The sequence below is a fragment of the Tremella mesenterica genome (assembly GCF_000271645.1).
Source record: "Tremella mesenterica DSM 1558 unplaced genomic scaffold TREMEscaffold_9, whole genome shotgun sequence".
NCBI lineage: Eukaryota > Fungi > Basidiomycota > Tremellomycetes > Tremellales > Tremellaceae > Tremella > Tremella mesenterica.
The window spans coordinates 1,159,223-1,176,570 of NW_006711233.1; the positions used below are offsets into that span (position 1 = coordinate 1,159,223).

The following is a 17,348-nucleotide window of genomic DNA, read 5'->3' on the forward strand; positions in this document are numbered from 1 at the left end:
CACATCAACCATCTACTCGCCTCCAATGTGGGTTCTGGCATGCTTCGAGAATGGGACCGTACAAAGAGACGCGAATGGGTGTCGGCAGGACCAAAGGGTCTGACTGCACCATGGGTGTTGTGTAGGGGTCCACAGGGAGCTCGTCAGCCGTTGGTGGTCGTATGGGAGCAGAGTACAAAATCAATTTCCAACGATAAGTTCACTTGTATCCATCGAGCCATCCTCCACCACATCATCACTTTCAACGACGACGGGAGTAATTCCGTCAGTGAGGGGCGGGGACATTGGATTGGGACACACGAAGAAGGCAAGATTGTGGCGGAGATAATGCGTAACATGTGGGTTCGAATGGTGTTGAATCGGGTTCGTATCGGAGTGATGACTACTCACGAACGGACTATGGTGTTCTACGTCAACGATGACGGTGATATAGAGGTGAGTAAGGTTTTTGTGAGGGGGACTGGCGGACCGGACAACGTCTTGGGTGGACTCATGACATTTTTCACTGCCCTCTCTTTGCTTCACCCTGACGAATGTGTGTTCGACGCCGGAGGTCCAGTTTTGTTGGTCAATTGAGAAAGAGAGTAAGACGGGACGAGTAATGGATATACGTATCTGTAGACATTGTAGACGAAAAACGGAGTATGAAGCTATGTTACTCGCCGACTTCATTACTATATCGAAGACCGTTCAGCACCGATTGACATTCATTCTTTGACTGCTCCAGCCATTCCTCCTCTGATAATTGCGCACGTGTGACCGCCCGGTCGAAATCAATGAGTCGTATGGCCGAGGGATCCGAGGATTTTGCCGACATTCGGCACATATGACGTCGCTGTCCGTCGCCATGTAGAAAGCCTGCAGCATGTAGTCGCTCATATAGACTCATGACAGCATTTCTGAGCTTCAGCAGCGTTCACATGGGGCCACTCGGACAGTTTTCAGGATAATGGACGCAAGACAACATGGGGAGTTCGAGGCAAGGAGATGAGACGAACTCACATATCTTCCTCGCCCAAATCCCCATACAACCCGTCCCCGGCATCCTCCATTACCATCATCCATACCTGATACCCTCTTTGCAGCCCTCCCCACAAACCAAGTACTTGAGGTATGATAGGAGGCTCCAGTTCACTCAAAGCGGTCAAAACTTCCAGCTCCCGCTTCACTTGTTCTTGGACTTGAACTTGAGTTGTTCCACCCCGCGTCCACATGTCGTATAATTTGTCGGGATCCAATTCAGCCTCAAAGCACTCGATACACATAATCTTCCCAATCAAGGGGAACGCAAACGGTTTCAAGTCAGGAGGCGAGGTAAGACGGTAAACGTCCCAGACCGCTCCCCAGGAAAGCAGTTCGTCAACAACGACTACCTGTGGAATGAAGGTGGAAGTTGGGATCTCTTCGGTCAAGGCGATTCTCCGAGAGTGGGAGGCTGTCTTGCTGGCTGATGCTTTGGGAAGGGTGCCGATCGACACGGGAGTAAGAACAGGAAGCCGAGTACCTTGCAAGTTGGAGAGAGCGACAGGACCGTGTAGAAGGGAGGTCCATCGGCGAGCTCGAATGAGAGAATGAGAATAATCCTCTTCCTTCACGCGCTGAAAGGTATACTGGGGAGATAAGTGGACGAATAGTGAAGGTGGACCCAGCTAATATTTCAGCGATACATTCTCACTATCGAGGTATATGGCTGGAACTCACCTGAGACAACGAAATCTTATCTTGGTCCAGAGAGGCAGGAGGAACATCCTCCGGAACGGTCGCTTTGGAAGCCCTTGGCGGAAGGAGTCTCGAGAATGTCAGATCGTGGAGGGGACGATCGGTGTCTGGGCATGGGCGGTACTGTGCATCCCTCCACCAGGCTGGTGTGTTCTCATCTTGACTGCGTCGGCGAAAGCAACCCCAAAGTGTGGCTACAGGCTGGTCATTCAAGGCTGGATCTTTATATCGATAATTGGCCGGTAAAGCGAAGTTGGCCTCTTCTAGAAGGCTGATACTGGACAGGAGGGTCAAGGGAGATCTGCATGGCTCATGTAGAGTCGCATCGTTGGGCCGTATGAGATCGCTTACTTGCATTTTGTTATCATGGACGTAAAAGGTCAGGGTGCATTCGTGGGAGGTGAGGATAGCTATACGGACGGAATGATGCAGCATCTGACACCACATCTGATCATTAGCAATATTATTACGGATCTTTCCTCAGAGCGATAATGGACAAAGCTAATCAAAACCGCACTCACATGAGTCAATAGGCGCTCAACTTGATCCACAACCTTTCGACCTAGACGTTTGCGAATCTTTCTCCTCGTCAAAACGGCGCGTCCATCATCGTCTATTCGGACACCACCTACTTTGATTGCTTGAAGAACGGCGTTGAAGATACGAAAGCTTCCCATCGCGCCCGAACGAAGTTCGACGATAGCCTTCTTTTTTTCTGCAAACTCCCCCGTTTCATTCTGCCAGGTCTCCATGAGAAGGAGACGAACGTAGACGATTGAAACGAACCGATCCCAATCTATCTTCCAACTCCTCAAACTCCCTGAAGGCCTAAATGCCCGAAGCTCCTCGTCATATCTGCCACCATACCATAGCGTCTCTAACAGGCGAGTATAAAGATTTAGCATGTGCCGTGCCAATTCCTCGTCACTGCAAATTGAAATTTCATGAACGCCTTGAAGTGAAGTTGCGAAGGTTTCAAGGTTATAAGCTACTTCGCCGCGGGCATCAGGGTCATTCTCGAGCTGCTGACATGTGTGGGAAAGCGTTGGCGGCAGGATGTCGTCAATCAAGTGATTAGAGTGGACGAATCGACGAGGGAAGTCGGGATTGTTAGTGATAAGACGTCCGGAAGTTTCAATGTCCTCCCACGGATACTGACCGTCGGAGAGTTGAATCTTGAAATGAGGATGATGGAAGTCGACGAGTTGTTCAAGTATCGGGATCTCCGCGGCCCGAGGATCACTAGGTTTGGGAGGAGGTAGAGGAGTTAATTTCAAGGGAGGAACAGGAATACTGGAGGTCATCGTGTGGAAAGTGGGCTGCCTGATGGTTGACGGATATCGATCTGGGTGAATGTAGACATGATGAAGGAAGAGAGAGCCCAGTGATGCTATAGGGTCTCATGCGGACCACGTTGATGGTGAGGACACGAGGCTAGCGATGCTCGTCGTCATCCGAGCGAGTCCAACACTCCCGGAGTCGGGTATGTATTCATGTGAGCAAAGGGGTGATGTTGATCCGTCCGACCGTCCGGATGATGTCCACCTGAGAAAGGGATGCACCATCTTGATGAAAAGGGCGCGAATGTACAAAGAAACTTATAGTCGTCAAGTCGGTCGATAACGTCCGACATGGAGAGTGTATGCTTGTACCAGTAGTAGTAGTGAACCAAAGGGAAAGTTGGAAGAGGAATGGAGATCTTTGTCCAGGGTGGTTGCAACTTTCGGGACGCCTATCAGTCAAGATGGGGACAATTTACGCGCCTAAATGAAATTCCTAATCCTTAACCCTCAGGGAGGTAAGTTGAATTTGTTTTTGTTTTCTAATGAGATTTGAATCAGGGATAAGTAAAGAAATGAGCTAACCTCGGTCATAGGCCACTGGTCATTTGCCGATCTTGCCCGGGTCGTGCTGCGGTTGTATCCGTGTTGTCGACTTTTCCTACACGTCTTTCCTTCTACTCTATTCCATTCACTCTACCGACCGTCGTCGCTCTTTCTTATCTTCTATCCTTTCTTTACCTATTACGTGGCACTCCCATCGCTGAAAGTCTTCATCCAACCACGATTCCATTGGAAAATCCCATTACGACCAATTTCTCTTGATTCGCCACTTGACCCTCGGACACCACAACAAAATGTCAAAAAAAGTCAACAAGATCTTCGCTTTGGTCGATGTTGCCAGACGTGAGTACGAACACTTCATTCCTCCCATTTCTACCTTAACCACTATCACATATCGGTTCTATGTCTCTTGTCGTTACAACCTCCCTCTCGGGTCATTTTTTATGAGTTGGATACTGATACTCGAAATCCTGCAATGGGACTAGTCTTTCACTATCGTCTAGGACAGTGAGATATGTGAAGTGAAAAATATATACTGATACTAGACACATCACCTGCATCTTTATGGATCACCTACCGCGGAGGAGTATACGATATCACTCATTTCCTTCCTGATCATCCTGGTGGGGATGACGTCGTCTTAAAATACGCTGGGACGGACGTAGGTGGTGTGATGAGTGATCCGGGTGAACATGTTCATTCGAGGAGCGCTTATGAGATGTTGGAAGAATACAAGATTGGGGAATTAGGAGGTGACGAGAAGATTGTCAGCGAGGGTGAGTGTATTTGATTATATCAATCTCCTCCATCCTTTTATCACCCTTCCCAATTACAATCTCTGCTCATCTTAGTCTCGGTGGTCCGAACGTCATGGTTTTTGGAACTACATTGTATATATGGTCTTCAAAGGCGTATGCTATACGATTGGAACATTGTTGACACTTTCCAGATTGGGTACCAGACGAAAATTATCATCCAGACGAAACCGATACGTTAAGCGATTACAATCGTAATAAATTCATAGACCTTTCTCAACCTCTCTTGAGACAAGTATGGCTTGCACCTTGGACCAAAGAATATTACCTCAGTCAAGTTCATAATCCTCGTCATTTGAAAGAAAGTGCTAGAATGTTTGAGTGGGGTTTTTTAGAGGTGAGTTGAAGGCTCTTGGCTTGTCCATCCTTCATTATCTATCTCTGATTTCCATTGACAATCTTTTGAAAGAATACTGGATCATGCCTGTCGTCGCTGTGACTTTCTTGAGGCTAGGACAGAGGCGGTAGGAGAGAGGTCGATTGATCAAAGAGTACACACTGACAAACAGGGTTTTACAAGAACTCAGTGGTGGGTCGTGCCAATGATATGGGGACCTATTACCATGTTTTTGTTCTATCTATCTACTTTGCAGTTTACCGATTCGTGAGTTGGCAGATGCCGCTTCCCTCTTGCCTTCCTTCACTTCTTCAATCTGCAAAGTGGTATAAAACATGAGCAAGTACTATTCAATCTGGGAAAGTACAGCCTGAACTCTGAGACAAGCACAACCTGAACTCGAGAAAGCAGAACAGACGAAGAGAAGAAGGATGGATGTCTGTGGACTGGTCGAACTATGCTCATTTCACAGCTCCGTGACCGCATCTCAACTACTCACTTACCCTCTACCCTCCCTGCCCCTCCCATCCTCCCTAGCCATCCCCAAAACTCTCATTTGTTTCTTCATCGGTAATGTCATATGGACCCTTCTCGAATACACCCTTCACCGGTTCTTATTCCACATCGATTATTACCTACCCGATACGAACTGGGCCATCACTCTTCACTTCCTTCTCCATGGAGTACATCATTACCTACCTATGGACAGACTTCGACTAGTCATGCCACCTTTACTATTCTTCACCCTAGAAACTCCATTCACAAAACTTGCTCATGTTTTATTCCCTAAAGCAATGGCAAACGGTATAATCAGTGGGAGTTTCACTTTTTACATTCTCTACGATTGTATGCACTATGCTTTACATCATACAAAGTTACCTCAATATTTGGCCGAGATGAAGAGATATCATTTGGCTCATCATTACAAAAGTGAGTCTTTCAGTGATTCAGGATATTGTTTAAGATGCTGATGGGGTTAGACTTTGAATTGGGGTTCGGGGTGACTTCGAAAGTGTGGGATGTGGTTTTGTGAGTTTTTCCTCATTTGATTATGGGAATGGAAAGTTGACTTTTAGCGGTACGACATTACCTATTTCCACAAAGTGATGAGAAGTGAAGATTTTCTGTGTAATCGTGTTAATGATTGAATATCGCCAGGAGCGATGTATGTGTAGTCTTGTGCAATGCATGTCGGTATAGAGCGGTGGAGTGCAGTGGGCGGTCAACAATGCTACTAACTTACTACTGCCTACTTTACCTGGGTTTCGGTGTGGCAATCTTGGAGATCTGACTGTGGCCCTTATGCTCAAGCATTTAGCAACCTAGCAACCTAGCAGCTAGCAGTAGTACTCCCCCATCACTGAATGTTTGTGTGATCTGGCAGAGAGGTCAAAGGAAAGTGCACCTAAAACGGGGTCGATTTCAAACTCGGCCAAAGGGCGCAACACCACGTTCGTCACTTCCCATCCCATCTCAACTCTCTTCTCAACTTCTCATTCTACCAGCACTACTCTACTATAACACTATCACCCTACTCGACTTCAGTACCACACCAACCAAGAAGATCTTAGATAGATCAATAAGACATAATGCAATCAAAACTCATTTTCAAACTAAACGTAGGTATACAATCTTACGCTTGGGGTAAAAAAGGTCGTTCTTCACTCGCTGCTCAATTAGGAGAGAAATCTGTGGTTGGGTTTGAATCTGATGAAGAGAAGACTTATGCAGAGGTGAGATGTTCTCTCTTAGCTCTTCTTTTCCCCTGCTCTTTATGTACGAAAAGCTTCTTTAAGGCATGATACTGTTGACTATACCCATCATCGCCTCTCTACCTGGCTCACGGGTCATCCACCCTCACATTACAAACTACCACCCATGTCCTTCAATTCACAATCCCTCATCACATGACAGATGGTGATACATCCCTCTTAAAGAATCACACCAAACATCCCTATGAAAGAACCACACTAAACGTCCCTCTGAACCACACCAAACGTCCATCTAACTAGACACACCCCCTGTCTCGTTGGCGCAAGATATCAGCAGGATAAGTCAAGTAAGGAACGTGTGTGTAAAGACAAGACTGACAGATAGTTATGGATGGGAACACATCCTACACTTCCTTCAACTCTAACCGCAACATCTACACTTTTATCAGATCATTTGGAAAAACATCCAGAATTGATAGGTCATAAAGTCCTTTCTGCATTCCCAGAAAGTAAAAAAGGTTCATTACCTTTTTTATTCAAAGTTCTTAGTATTGGGACCGCTTTGAGTATACAAGCTCATCCTGATAAAGAATTGGCCAAGAAGTTGTTTGATGAACGTCCGGATGTATATAAAGGTGAGTTTTGAAGTGTTCTCCTTCTTCTTCTCCCCTTGGCCTTACCCTGTTCTCATCGTCTTCCTTATCCTCTTCATCTCGCCCTCTCCGTCACGCCCACGCTCACGCCCACTCGCTCGGCCGCCCGGCAACACTTCCTCCCTCTCTCCCAGCTTCCCACCATCTCTTTTACTTCAGCTGGTCTCTTGAATCCTGCCCCTCCGTCGTATGAGATGAATCATATGGAAATCTTCAACCTACTGTCGATACCCTCTCAACTCTCATTCCCCATTAACTTACAAGGATTACCCCGAAGAGTTTATCTGCACTCTTTGACGTGTTCAAAGTGAGAGAGAATCACTGACACAAACAAGACAACAACCATAAACCCGAAATGGCCATCGCCCTCACGCCTTTCCTGGCGTTTTTGAACTTCCTCCCCCTTCCTCAAATCCTTCTTCATCTTCTCACCGTCCCAGAACTATCTTTCATCCCTTTTTCCCTCACAAACTCCCTCGCCGCTTCCCTTTCCCTCCCTACTACTCTCCCACCGGACACATCATCTTTCACATCCACCGATGCTCCGACGGAAGAACAAAGACAAATCCTCAAAGATATATTCGAAGCGTTCATGTCTGCCCCCGAGTCGGTGTACAAACCCGCTGTGAGATCTCTGGTGGAGAGGTATGAGAAGAACGAAAGTTTGACACCTAACGAGGAAAGTTTGAGAGAGTTGACTTTGATGTTGGATGAACAATATCCTGGGGACGTAGGTGTTTTATGTGTGTTTTTGTTAAATGTCGTGGAGTTGCAAGTTGGTCAGGCGGCGTTTTTAGGAGCTAACATGCCTCATGCGTATATCTCTGGAGGTGGGTGTTGTCCCTTCCCCCCTTCTCTAACCTCGTCATAACTGTAATTCCTATATTTCTAGTCAGTCACAATATAGTATGATGCTTTCCTTCCTTCACAAGATTTGTCTATCATTCGTCAACTTCCCCCCACCTTTTCCTTACTCAACTCCTATCAGCCAAGATGTTCATATCATCTCCACATTTAAAGGCCTCTCAACCTGGAGCATTTTTTCCCCGCGCCACGATTTTACACTACGCGCCACCCGCACGTCCCCCCTGACTAGGTACTCCACTATAGATGTGATGAAGTACAAAGATATCCTCATGAAAGGATGATTCCCTGACCCATCAGACATTATCGAATGTATGGCGACATCTGACAATGTCGTTCGCGCTGGTCTCACTCCTAAACTTCGAGACGTCCCAACTCTAGTTTCGATGTTAACATACGATGCTGGTCCAGGATCAAAACAACTCTTACGGCCTGTGAAGTTTTCCACAAATTCGGAATTATACGATCCTCCCATTGATGAATTCTCAGTGGTCAAGGTGTCGTTAGGAAGTGCAGAGATAGATGAACACAAAGCGGTGGAAGGACCAAGTGTGGTTGTTGTTACTTCTGGGAGTGGGAAGATCAAATGTGTCGAGTCTTCGGAGTCTTCAGGGGAGAAGGATACATTGGTCAAGGGGGAGATAAGCCAACTCAAGGAAGTTGCCACAAGTGAAGGAAAGACGGCGAGAAGAGGGCGAGTGGAGGAAGAAGTTTTGGTGGAAAAAGGAGATGTGGTATTTATTGCTTGTGGGACTAAAATACAATGGACGGCAGAAGATAAATTGGAAGCTTTCCGTGCTTTTGTTGAAGCGTGATCTCACCTCCTTTGGTTATATCCAATGAACAGGAGCAAGGACACGGGGTTACGAAGGGGTTAACTGAGTGACAAGGGAGCGAAGAGGGTAATCTATACAAAATACGACGGGATAGGACACTTGATGGAATGATAGAATGGTTGATGCAGGGGGATATATCGTGGAGTAAGTAGAGTGAGATTTGATACGTTTTTGAAACAAGGTGATTCGATAGTGGTGAAAACATGTGTATATATCAAAATAATCACTTACATATTTATGCATTGGACAATACGACTACTCTACTTGCTCTTTCTTAAATCCCCAATGATCATTGAACAAGTCAAGTGAAACTCACGTGAGGGGAGGAAAGAAAAGACGCAGAGGAACGCATTCATTATATTGATAGAATGATTTGTGCATATACGGTCAATTCAATACGAACAATTTGATATATTTCATTCCCTGATAAACAACTACCAACTTTGATATGAACACAAAGATGAAAGAAGTGAAAAGAGAATTTGCAAGTTGGCAGTTAGAAACATAGTGTTTATATTGTGGGAACATGTCAAAAAGTGATGGAAAGGATACGATCATAATCTTCAATAACAGATTCGTACGTTTTACTCAAAGCTTCTTTCCTTTCTTCTAAACTCATTTGACATAACATTTCATAATTGAATCTGTAAAGTCTCGCTTTGACCTAGAACAGTCAGTATCAGTACCAGTACCAGTATACATATGTATATATACGCAGAAGTTTGTTGATCTCTGTTCGATACATCGTATCGGTGATGGAAGGTGGGTTGGAAGATCACATTATTGTCAGGTATATAGATGGGGTAGAGTTACTTTTTGAGAAGGAAATCAAGCTATTTTGAATTCCCTGACTTGGTGGGAAAGTGTCAAGTGTGGACGGAAGGAACTTACGTGTAAACGATAAGCTTTCACTTTGACCGGATCAGATCGGTCTAATCGACGTAGAAGTAACATTTCTAATAATCTATCGAATTGGCGCTGTGGGGTTAATCTTTTGATCGCTTGATAACAAATCACGTTCTTTTCCAAAGTCAGAGGAAGGGTGAAAGGGAACCAAGCGTTTTTGTAGATAGGTATGGAACCTTCGTATCTATTCACCATGATTGAAGTATGATGAATGTGGGTGGGAAAAGTAACATGGCGCTCGAGACGGATCAAGTGTATGTTGTAGTAAAGGTAAGAATGAAAGAGGAGGAGGTGAGATATGAAGGTTGTGAAGTACAAATGAAACCCACCTGAGCAATCTTATACTTTTTCCTCAATCCCATCTCCCATTTCACCCTCTCAGCTCTCGTACCACCAATCTGACCAAATAAAGGATCATCAGGTACACCTTGCTTGACCAACCATCGAAGATCGTTCCTATCCCTTAAATCTTCGAACGCTTCCGCTGGATCTTCCACTGTGAGTTCCGCGACTTCAGGACGGGAAAGAACATGTTGATATAATGTGGAATAAAGGGCGGAACCGTGTCCTAATTGTTGGTAAGGTGGTAAGATGACGAATTGGCTGTGAATCAGCACGGAAACGGATGCCTCGATAATTGGTCTGATATCTTGTTGCCTTGAATTTCTGCGTGTCTTGATGTTTCGTCACATGAATCGCTTGATGACGAATGAAAGGATTACACCAGTCCGTGCATATTTGGCAAGAGGAAAGAAGATGCAAATGGGGAAGGGAAATGAGAAATTGTGAGTGGAGGGAGGGAAGCGTGGAGGGAGGTGTATCAGGCATCAGGGGAAGAGGAAATGACTCACCTCAATCTTAATCTCACACTATCAGGATAACACCAAAAAGGGTATACAGATGTATATCCAACGAAATGATACGTTTCCTCTCCTGTGGACCGCGTTCGACGTTCGTAAAGAGTTATAAACTCCCACGCATCTTCGTCTTCCTATAACGTCAGCCAGGGCAGCGATGGGACTGACAGAAGTCCGACAGAGCGGCCATTATAGTGAAAGTGACGCAGAGTGACGATAAGGGTGAAAACATCCAGCTGGAGGGCGGATCAGAGCGATGGAAATTTGCCAGACAGATGATGAGAATGATAAAAGTCAGCAATAGTGACGATCAGAGTGATGGAAGAACCCCCCCAATGATTTGTAAGAAATCGAAAGATCCACGAACCAACTCACATGAACATAACTACCACCTTCTATGAAGAAAAGAATAAAGATTTGCATTCTTCGGTGATATTCTCTGAATCCCGGGGTGTTCCAAGTGGTCTGTAGTGTCATCATCCAATCATCAATATCCCCTTTTCACACCTCATCACATGACCTGTCAACGCAGTCGACGATCGTCTCACTTCCCTTCACCTCCTCAGACGAGATGGAGGTCTGAAAGTCGGACTGAGACCCAAAGTATTATGAATATCCTGTGAACAAACATGGACTCACCTTGTACATCTCAAAGTTCACCTCCCCCTCTTTCCCTTCCTCATTCAATCCCGTAGTTCCAGCTCCATTAGTTTTCTTCCCTTTCCCTTTACCCTTTGCTTTCCAAGCAGGTCTCGAATATTCTCCTATTTTCTCTCCCAAAGGTCTGAACTTCAAAGAGTCTTCTTGTACCAGCCGATCGAAATCTTCTGAAGATTTCGAATAATCGGGAGGGATGAATTTATATAATATCCCTTCTATATCGTCTGGTGGAGTGGCGGATGATGAGAGTTGGGCTGAATGGGAGATGGTTAGATGTTGACGGAGTGAACCTGATGAGAATTCCAGCTGATCATCAGGAGATTTTCTTTCCCTGAGATAACTTCTTTGCTTCGTATTGAAAAGCTAACGAGGAAGACTACAATGATGGAGGAAGGGCGGCAGAAGGACCTCGAGATCATGGAAGTTGAAGGGGAGGCTACAGGCGAGCATGGAGTCGAAGGTGGATGAGGTGGATGAAGGGGATGAGAGCTTACAGAAACGTCTAGATTTTTGTACCCGAATATCTTTTCTTCTTCTCCAAATATCGGATAAGTGAATTCCGGGTGGAAAGGTTGAACGTTTTGTCTTTCATCCCCTCTCAATAACTCGTCATCTTCATGTGCCCGGACTGATATTAGCGATTCTTGCCAAATCTCAATACTGGATCCAGCCAACGTTCGTATGGCTCTATCCAGCTGTCAGAGAAATCAATGACCATCAACTGCGGACATAAAACCTCAAGGGAATATGACATCACGAGGAAGTGGGAGAAGCAGATTGTGAAGACTCACCTAGACGCAAGGTCAGAACTTCATTTGAATCAGACAACCATTCTGTCATGTCATTACTTGTCATCTTGATCCTTGTTTCTTGATTTTTGTTTCAAGTCTCTTTTTATATACTGGTTCCTCTCGTCCTAATTCGACCTGCAATGTCTATTCGTACTCATTGCCGTCCTATTTCACGGCCACCTACCGCCTGGTTGACTGAGGAAACACCCGTGGGAGAGTCGTAAGCGGCGATCTCCGCCAACGCGTCACTTCCCTCGATCCCCTCAGCCACCAGAAGCGCGACGCGTCCTTCCAAAGCCATGCCATCTTGAACCTGTCACCCGAAAAAGCGAAAAAAGGGAACAACTTTAACATGCTTTCCTTACTTGCCCCCTCAGCCCTCGGACGTACTGTACTCGTACTCTGACTCCTGCTCACTGCTCACATGGTTGGTATAAGTTGGCCCTTATTCCGATCCCTTGACTTTCACTAAAACCTACTGACCAATTCGCGTCGCGTCGACGTGGAAAGAAGGATATATGTCTAAAGACTGTAATCCTTCTTGACATCCGTTGCTATTCTTCCTTTGACAGGACCCATCTTTCACTCTTATTCACAGACTTTGATAGTCTGGTATTTGTTCCTTCCTTTACTTTCCCAGCTTCTCAAACTTCTAGCTTCTCACCACACCCTTGACCACTCGCTCTCCCTTCTTAAGGGTTTTTTTCCCTCTCGCCATTTTCTTAATCAACTCTGACCTGTTCGTTCGATCTCTCCCAAGCGAGAAACCCACATTCATTTCAATACACTTTATATCTCCCGGTGAGATCTACAACTAAGAAATGTCGTCTCCAATTCATAAATATCTTTTCTCACCACCACCTTCTCCACCATCTCTTTCAAACGTTCGAAAACCGAATTTCACACCTTTGAACATATCTTCTTCTTTAGAAACCCAACTTTGTTCTCCACGTACACCTCAAAACTTTAACGGAGGGTTCACATTGGATACTATATTCCCTTCTCCATACAACCAACCCGTATTTGGACCTATCTTACGTACTCCGAAATCTTCACGATTCCCTTATCCTTCCATAACGATTTCCGAACCTCACTTTTCACAAAATGAAGAGGATGAAACGGAAAACGTCGGTTTAATAACTCCTAAAGCTACAACTCAAATAAAGAAGGAAGATCAAAGTTTTACACCTAAAACTCGTTCGATATCTAAAGATTTGGAGAAAAGTCTTAATTCAACGACAAATGTAAACGTACCTTCTACTACATTACCTATCCCACATACTTTACCAAGACCACTTTTACGTTTGTTGTTATTGGGTGGTACGGTATTAGCTTGTGTTTTAATGTTGGTTCTTGTTCCTGGTGCTAGATTACCAAGTTTGAAAGTCGCAAGCGTTACTAGAAGGTTGAAATTGGATAATGATGGAAGAGCTTATTTGGATGTTGCTAGAGGTGGTGTGAAATGGGAGGAAGAGTATGTACCACCGCAAGTTAAAGTTAGGTATATGATGAGACGTTCGACAGGGGTTGGTGAGTTTATATCTCCTCTTTTCTTGGAATCGTAACCTCATGTCTTCCATCGAAATCATCTCCTTTCATCTTCATTTCCATTTCTTTCTTGAATCAATGTGATCCAATGTCAAAGTAGCGAACCCGAGTATAAACGTATCTGAACGTGTGAAACAAGCTTGAGGGCTCAAGTCACTGTAGATGGAATCTCACCATGCAAGTCAAAAGATCAGGTCGTAAGCTGTATTAGGTCATGTGGACGGGGACATGATGAGTGAGGATAAAAGTGCGGTGAGGAAAGGTTCGAACTATACTGACAAGAAGTACCCACAAAACGTACATTTCACCAACCTCAACCCCTTCCTGAAACCCACGAATTCCTAGCACTTCAATCTTATCTACTTCAATCATCTTACGCGTCTTTACCACATACCATCGACCCTTCTGAACCTTTAGACGCAAATGTTTTATTAGGTCTTAACAAACCTTTAGTCTCTTCCACACCTCACTCACATTCTTCCTATTCCTCCCATCCTACCGAGTCTTCCGATTCTCTCGATTCTTCCAACTCGCCTACGTCTTCCAACATTGCCCACTCGATCATTTCGTCCGATTCTTCAGATTTGTTAAATCAGTTTGAACAATCTGATGTGGCAAACTCAAATCTAGGTCTATCACTCTCTACAGAACTTATCAATCTAGAATCTGAACGAGCCAACGATGTAGTGATATGGTATGGTCTTTCCTCTTCCTCTTCTTCAAGATCTTCATCTACATCTTTGAAATCATCCGACATGAAGAAACAACCACCAAAAGAGATAATGAACCTTTTATCGAAATATCATAAAGGTTCACGTCGACCAACTCTTTTATCATGTCACGATAGAGGAGATTTACCTTTATTAAGATCTATTTTGGTTAGATTAGGTTTAGAAAAAAGTTTGAAAGATGATTTAGTCGTTGTTATTGGGAATAAACCTGTTTACTTGTCTGAGGAGATGTTCCAAATTTCTTCTAACGATAATGGGAATCAAATACCCAAAAATGATAAAAACAGAGTTGAGACAGTTGAGAAAATTGGGTTTGATGAGAAATTAGGATCAAAGGGAAAGACGGGAGAGATGGAGTTGATAGGTAAAGAAAGATTAGAAGAAATGTTGAAAGAAATTGGTTGGGTAAAAGAACAACCTAAGAAAAAATTGAATTTCGCAATTTTGAAAAAGAAGATATCACAAGGAGATTTAGAGATGTTATAGGTTTTTTTTCCTTTCTTCTTTGATACTACTACTTTAACAATCGTCATCTTAGTGGTGATATCTTTGTGTGGCTTTTGTTTTTTACTTGACGTACTTTATAGGTATATGGCGTTGGTAGATGTTTCTTTCATCAGCGCTGGACGCTGGACGCTGGGTTGGACGATGGAAATAGTCATGCTTATTAGAATATGAATTTGGACAATTTCCCAATACACATTGAGGTCTATCGTCTTTTATCGACCCATTGTTAAGCTGCACTCCTGAAGCATGTGACTAGTGGAAAGCGAGAGGAGGTATTTATCAGAGTTTAAAATCAATGAGATATAACAAGTGCATAATAAGTACAATTCGTTTTTCCATGTTTATTAAGAAAACATTTATATGCAAATCTACTTACCTACAAATCCTGGAAAATTCCCGTGACAAAGTGAGAAATCGATACAAATGTCCTAGACCAGCAATGAACCACGAACAATTCTTCCCTTTCCCTTTCCATCTCGCACTTCACCCTTTCGACGGATCGACGGGGAATCTTCAACGAGACGGGAGAGGGGGTCTCACCAAGGAGCTTCAAATCTCGAAACATCACCTAAACCACCTTTATCCCTAATACCTAATTCCCCACCCATTTTTCTCTTTTCTTTACTTTTCCTACCTCTCATTTCTTTATATCTCTCCCTTGCTAAAACTTTCCTTGCGGTATTACTCATTTCTTCATTTTCTTCAACCCATCTTTCTTTATTCCCAGAACCTAATCCTGAATACCCATGCCCATGATATCCAGGAGAAGAAGCCCCAGAAGAATTCCTACTGAAAGAAAAATCAACCTTTAAGGAATCATCATTATCAGGACGTTGAAAAGTCATACGGAATTGTGTTTTCCATGATTTTTTAGATTCTGTTTTTGACCATTGTGGAGTTTGAGAAGTTGGTATGGGTGGTAAAGGTAGTCTTGATAGACGAGGTAGTTTATCGTATGGATCGAAGAATAATTCAGGTGGGTTGGATGATGGAGTTGGAGGTGAGGATGGGATAGAAGAGGTGGAAGATAGAATAGGAAGTGGGAAAGTAGAGGGTAGTTGACGTAAACGTGTTGGAATTGAAAGAGTCGTAGGTAAGATTAAAGCTCGGTTTTGAAGGAACCAAACTGAGTGTAAGCGTTGGATGTTTCGTGATGCTGGTGAACCTCATACTTTGTCTCAAAAGGGTGACTTGATGCCCTTTGTTTTCCTTTTTTTCCTTCTCTTATTTAGGCAACATTATGGTATCATTTGGTTGACTTTATGGAGATGTATGGAGGAAATGAAGAGATGTCACAGGTAGTCTCACGGAGATCAAGGAGGTATTGCACCAAGGGAATACGATGACCACTCACCATAATTCAAAGTTGAAGATTTATGCCATCGTTTACATACCCTATCACATCTTGCTAGACTTTTGATGTCTAATTGAAGGAAAACCCTGACAGCTAAATGAGTAGGTAAAGTTCGAAGCTGGTATCAGCGAGCTGTAGAGTTCATCTATCTCCCAGTTCACCACTTCCCCCATACCATCACCTCGAGGCTCTATACCAATCCACACTTCAATCTCCACGTTCTGACCCATGCACGTTCCCACGCCAGTAAGTCTTACCACCCGTTGTAAGACTTCCTCACCATCCCCTCCAGTCAAACTCTACCATGCACGATAGGGAGAGAGGAAGGGGGAGGGGGGATGATTTGGTCCATTGGGTTGGGTCGGGTAGAGTACAGAGAAAGGGAACGATCACTCACAGGATCTTTCACCCTCGTCTTCTCCACCCTCTCACCTCTTGGTGTCCCAGGTCGGGTCATACCTCCAACATGGACCAACTCATCATCTTCCACTATCACCACGGGTGGTCTACGCATACCCGGTTCGGAAGAAGGACGTAAGAGAGATTCTTTTCTTTGAGATACATGTAGGTTTTGAAGTGCCGTATGTAGTAAAGTTGAAGACATCTTGACCGATTTGGTATTTTCAATCTGCTTCGGTCGGATTGCGGATGTATTGATGGTCGGTTTGGCTCTTGACTCTTGTTTTTTGTTTCTTGTTTCTTGGCTCTTGGATCGATTGGTTGCAGGGATAGAGAAGACGGTTGGAGATTTATATCTGTTGTGGAGAAAAAGCGTGACTGAAGATGATTAGATGGATTAGATGCGTGACATGAAAGTGTTTGACCGAAAGAAGAGAGAGAGAGAGTGAGTACTTTGATACTTTGGGAGCACGAGGGAAGGAAGATTGGAAAATGACGTCAGTTTTCCTTTTTACGTTCTTGGTAGCAGCTGAGAATAGCTACTGTACATCTTGCTACTTTGTCACGTTTGTATGCTTGTTCTCATCACATGGTCATCAATCACCCACACCTCCTCATAGACAGATCGACTTCATAGCCCTATGCCCGGTAGTGCTGTGCGTCAGCCATAGATACCCCGTCGCCACCGTCAACATCCCATTGGCCAGCTGTTAGTTGACCGGTTTGCCAATAACCGATAAGCCGAAGACGAAGACGCTTGGGGCATCTCTCTCTCTCTCTCTCTCTACACGTATTTACTATATTCACTTCGTTCA

General features: G+C 44.4%; 7 protein-coding genes across 7 annotated transcripts; 3 read left to right on the forward strand and 4 right to left on the reverse strand.

Moving 5' to 3' along the window:
- Positions 1-600: 600 nt before the first annotated feature.
- On the reverse strand, positions 601-1,856 carry TREMEDRAFT_72119 (uncharacterized protein). The gene is made up of 3 exons (XM_007006250.1): positions 1,702-1,856; positions 1,003-1,649; positions 601-899 (listed from the first exon to the last, which is right to left on the reverse strand). The coding sequence occupies exons 2-3, from the start codon at positions 1,263-1,265 to the stop codon at positions 656-658; spliced, it is 507 nt and encodes a 168-aa protein (XP_007006312.1). The 5' UTR covers positions 1,266-1,649; positions 1,702-1,856; the 3' UTR covers positions 601-655.
- An 819-nt stretch (positions 1,857-2,675) lies between these two features.
- TREMEDRAFT_57462 (uncharacterized protein) lies at positions 2,676-3,385 on the reverse strand (the record flags this gene model as incomplete). Its single annotated transcript, XM_007006053.1, has 1 exon — positions 2,676-3,385. A coding segment is annotated over exon 1 (323 nt), but the record flags the coding sequence as incomplete, so codon positions are not given.
- Positions 3,386-3,856: 471 nt separating this feature from the next.
- On the forward strand, positions 3,857-5,880 carry TREMEDRAFT_74429 (uncharacterized protein; the record flags this gene model as incomplete). The annotated part of the gene is made up of 7 exons (XM_007006251.1): positions 3,857-3,905; positions 4,109-4,339; positions 4,513-4,715; positions 4,888-4,982; positions 5,188-5,645; positions 5,696-5,744; positions 5,792-5,880. 7 exons carry the CDS (start codon positions 3,857-3,859, stop codon positions 5,820-5,822), a joined length of 1,116 nt encoding a protein of 371 aa, XP_007006313.1. The 3' UTR covers positions 5,823-5,880.
- A 424-nt stretch (positions 5,881-6,304) lies between these two features.
- On the forward strand, positions 6,305-8,759 carry TREMEDRAFT_33152 (uncharacterized protein; the record flags this gene model as incomplete). The annotated part of the gene is made up of 5 exons (XM_007005960.1): positions 6,305-6,448; positions 6,813-7,062; positions 7,416-7,910; positions 8,245-8,517; positions 8,620-8,759. 5 exons carry the CDS (start codon positions 6,305-6,307, stop codon positions 8,757-8,759), a joined length of 1,302 nt encoding a protein of 433 aa, XP_007006022.1.
- A 550-nt stretch (positions 8,760-9,309) lies between these two features.
- Positions 9,310-12,043, reverse strand: TREMEDRAFT_32940 (uncharacterized protein; the record flags this gene model as incomplete). The annotated part of the gene is made up of 8 exons (XM_007005939.1): positions 9,310-9,444; positions 9,672-9,758; positions 10,016-10,289; positions 10,538-10,677; positions 10,919-11,008; positions 11,183-11,509; positions 11,698-11,831; positions 11,995-12,043. The coding sequence occupies 8 exons, from the start codon at positions 12,041-12,043 to the stop codon at positions 9,310-9,312; spliced, it is 1,236 nt and encodes a 411-aa protein (XP_007006001.1).
- Positions 12,044-12,562: 519 nt separating this feature from the next.
- TREMEDRAFT_74430 (uncharacterized protein) lies at positions 12,563-14,968 on the forward strand. Its single transcript, XM_007006252.1, has 2 exons — positions 12,563-13,524; positions 13,828-14,968. Exons 1-2 carry the CDS (start codon positions 12,816-12,818, stop codon positions 14,757-14,759), a joined length of 1,641 nt encoding a protein of 546 aa, XP_007006314.1. The 5' UTR covers positions 12,563-12,815; the 3' UTR covers positions 14,760-14,968.
- A 348-nt stretch (positions 14,969-15,316) lies between these two features.
- Positions 15,317-16,738, reverse strand: TREMEDRAFT_69593 (uncharacterized protein; the record flags this gene model as incomplete). The annotated part of the gene is made up of 3 exons (XM_007006253.1): positions 15,317-15,906; positions 16,135-16,252; positions 16,532-16,738. The coding sequence occupies 3 exons, from the start codon at positions 16,736-16,738 to the stop codon at positions 15,317-15,319; spliced, it is 915 nt and encodes a 304-aa protein (XP_007006315.1).
- Positions 16,739-17,348: the final 610 nt, after the last annotated feature.

Excerpts from the sequence above, each read along its gene's own strand:
- TREMEDRAFT_74430 (XM_007006252.1), top strand. The coding sequence starts at position 12,816 with ATGTCGTCTCCAATTCATAAATATCTTTTCTCACCACCACCTTCTCCA. Across the intron at positions 13,525-13,827 it reads GAGACGTTCGACAGGGGTTG|TACCCACAAAACGTACATTT; the intron begins GTGAGTTTATAT and ends ACTGACAAGAAG.
- TREMEDRAFT_72119 (XM_007006250.1), bottom strand. The coding sequence starts at position 1,265 with ATGTGTATCGAGTGCTTTGAGGCTGAATTGGATCCCGACAAATTATAC. Across the intron at positions 900-1,002 it reads GATTTGGGCGAGGAAGATAT|AAATGCTGTCATGAGTCTAT; the intron begins GTGAGTTCGTCT and ends GCTGAAGCTCAG.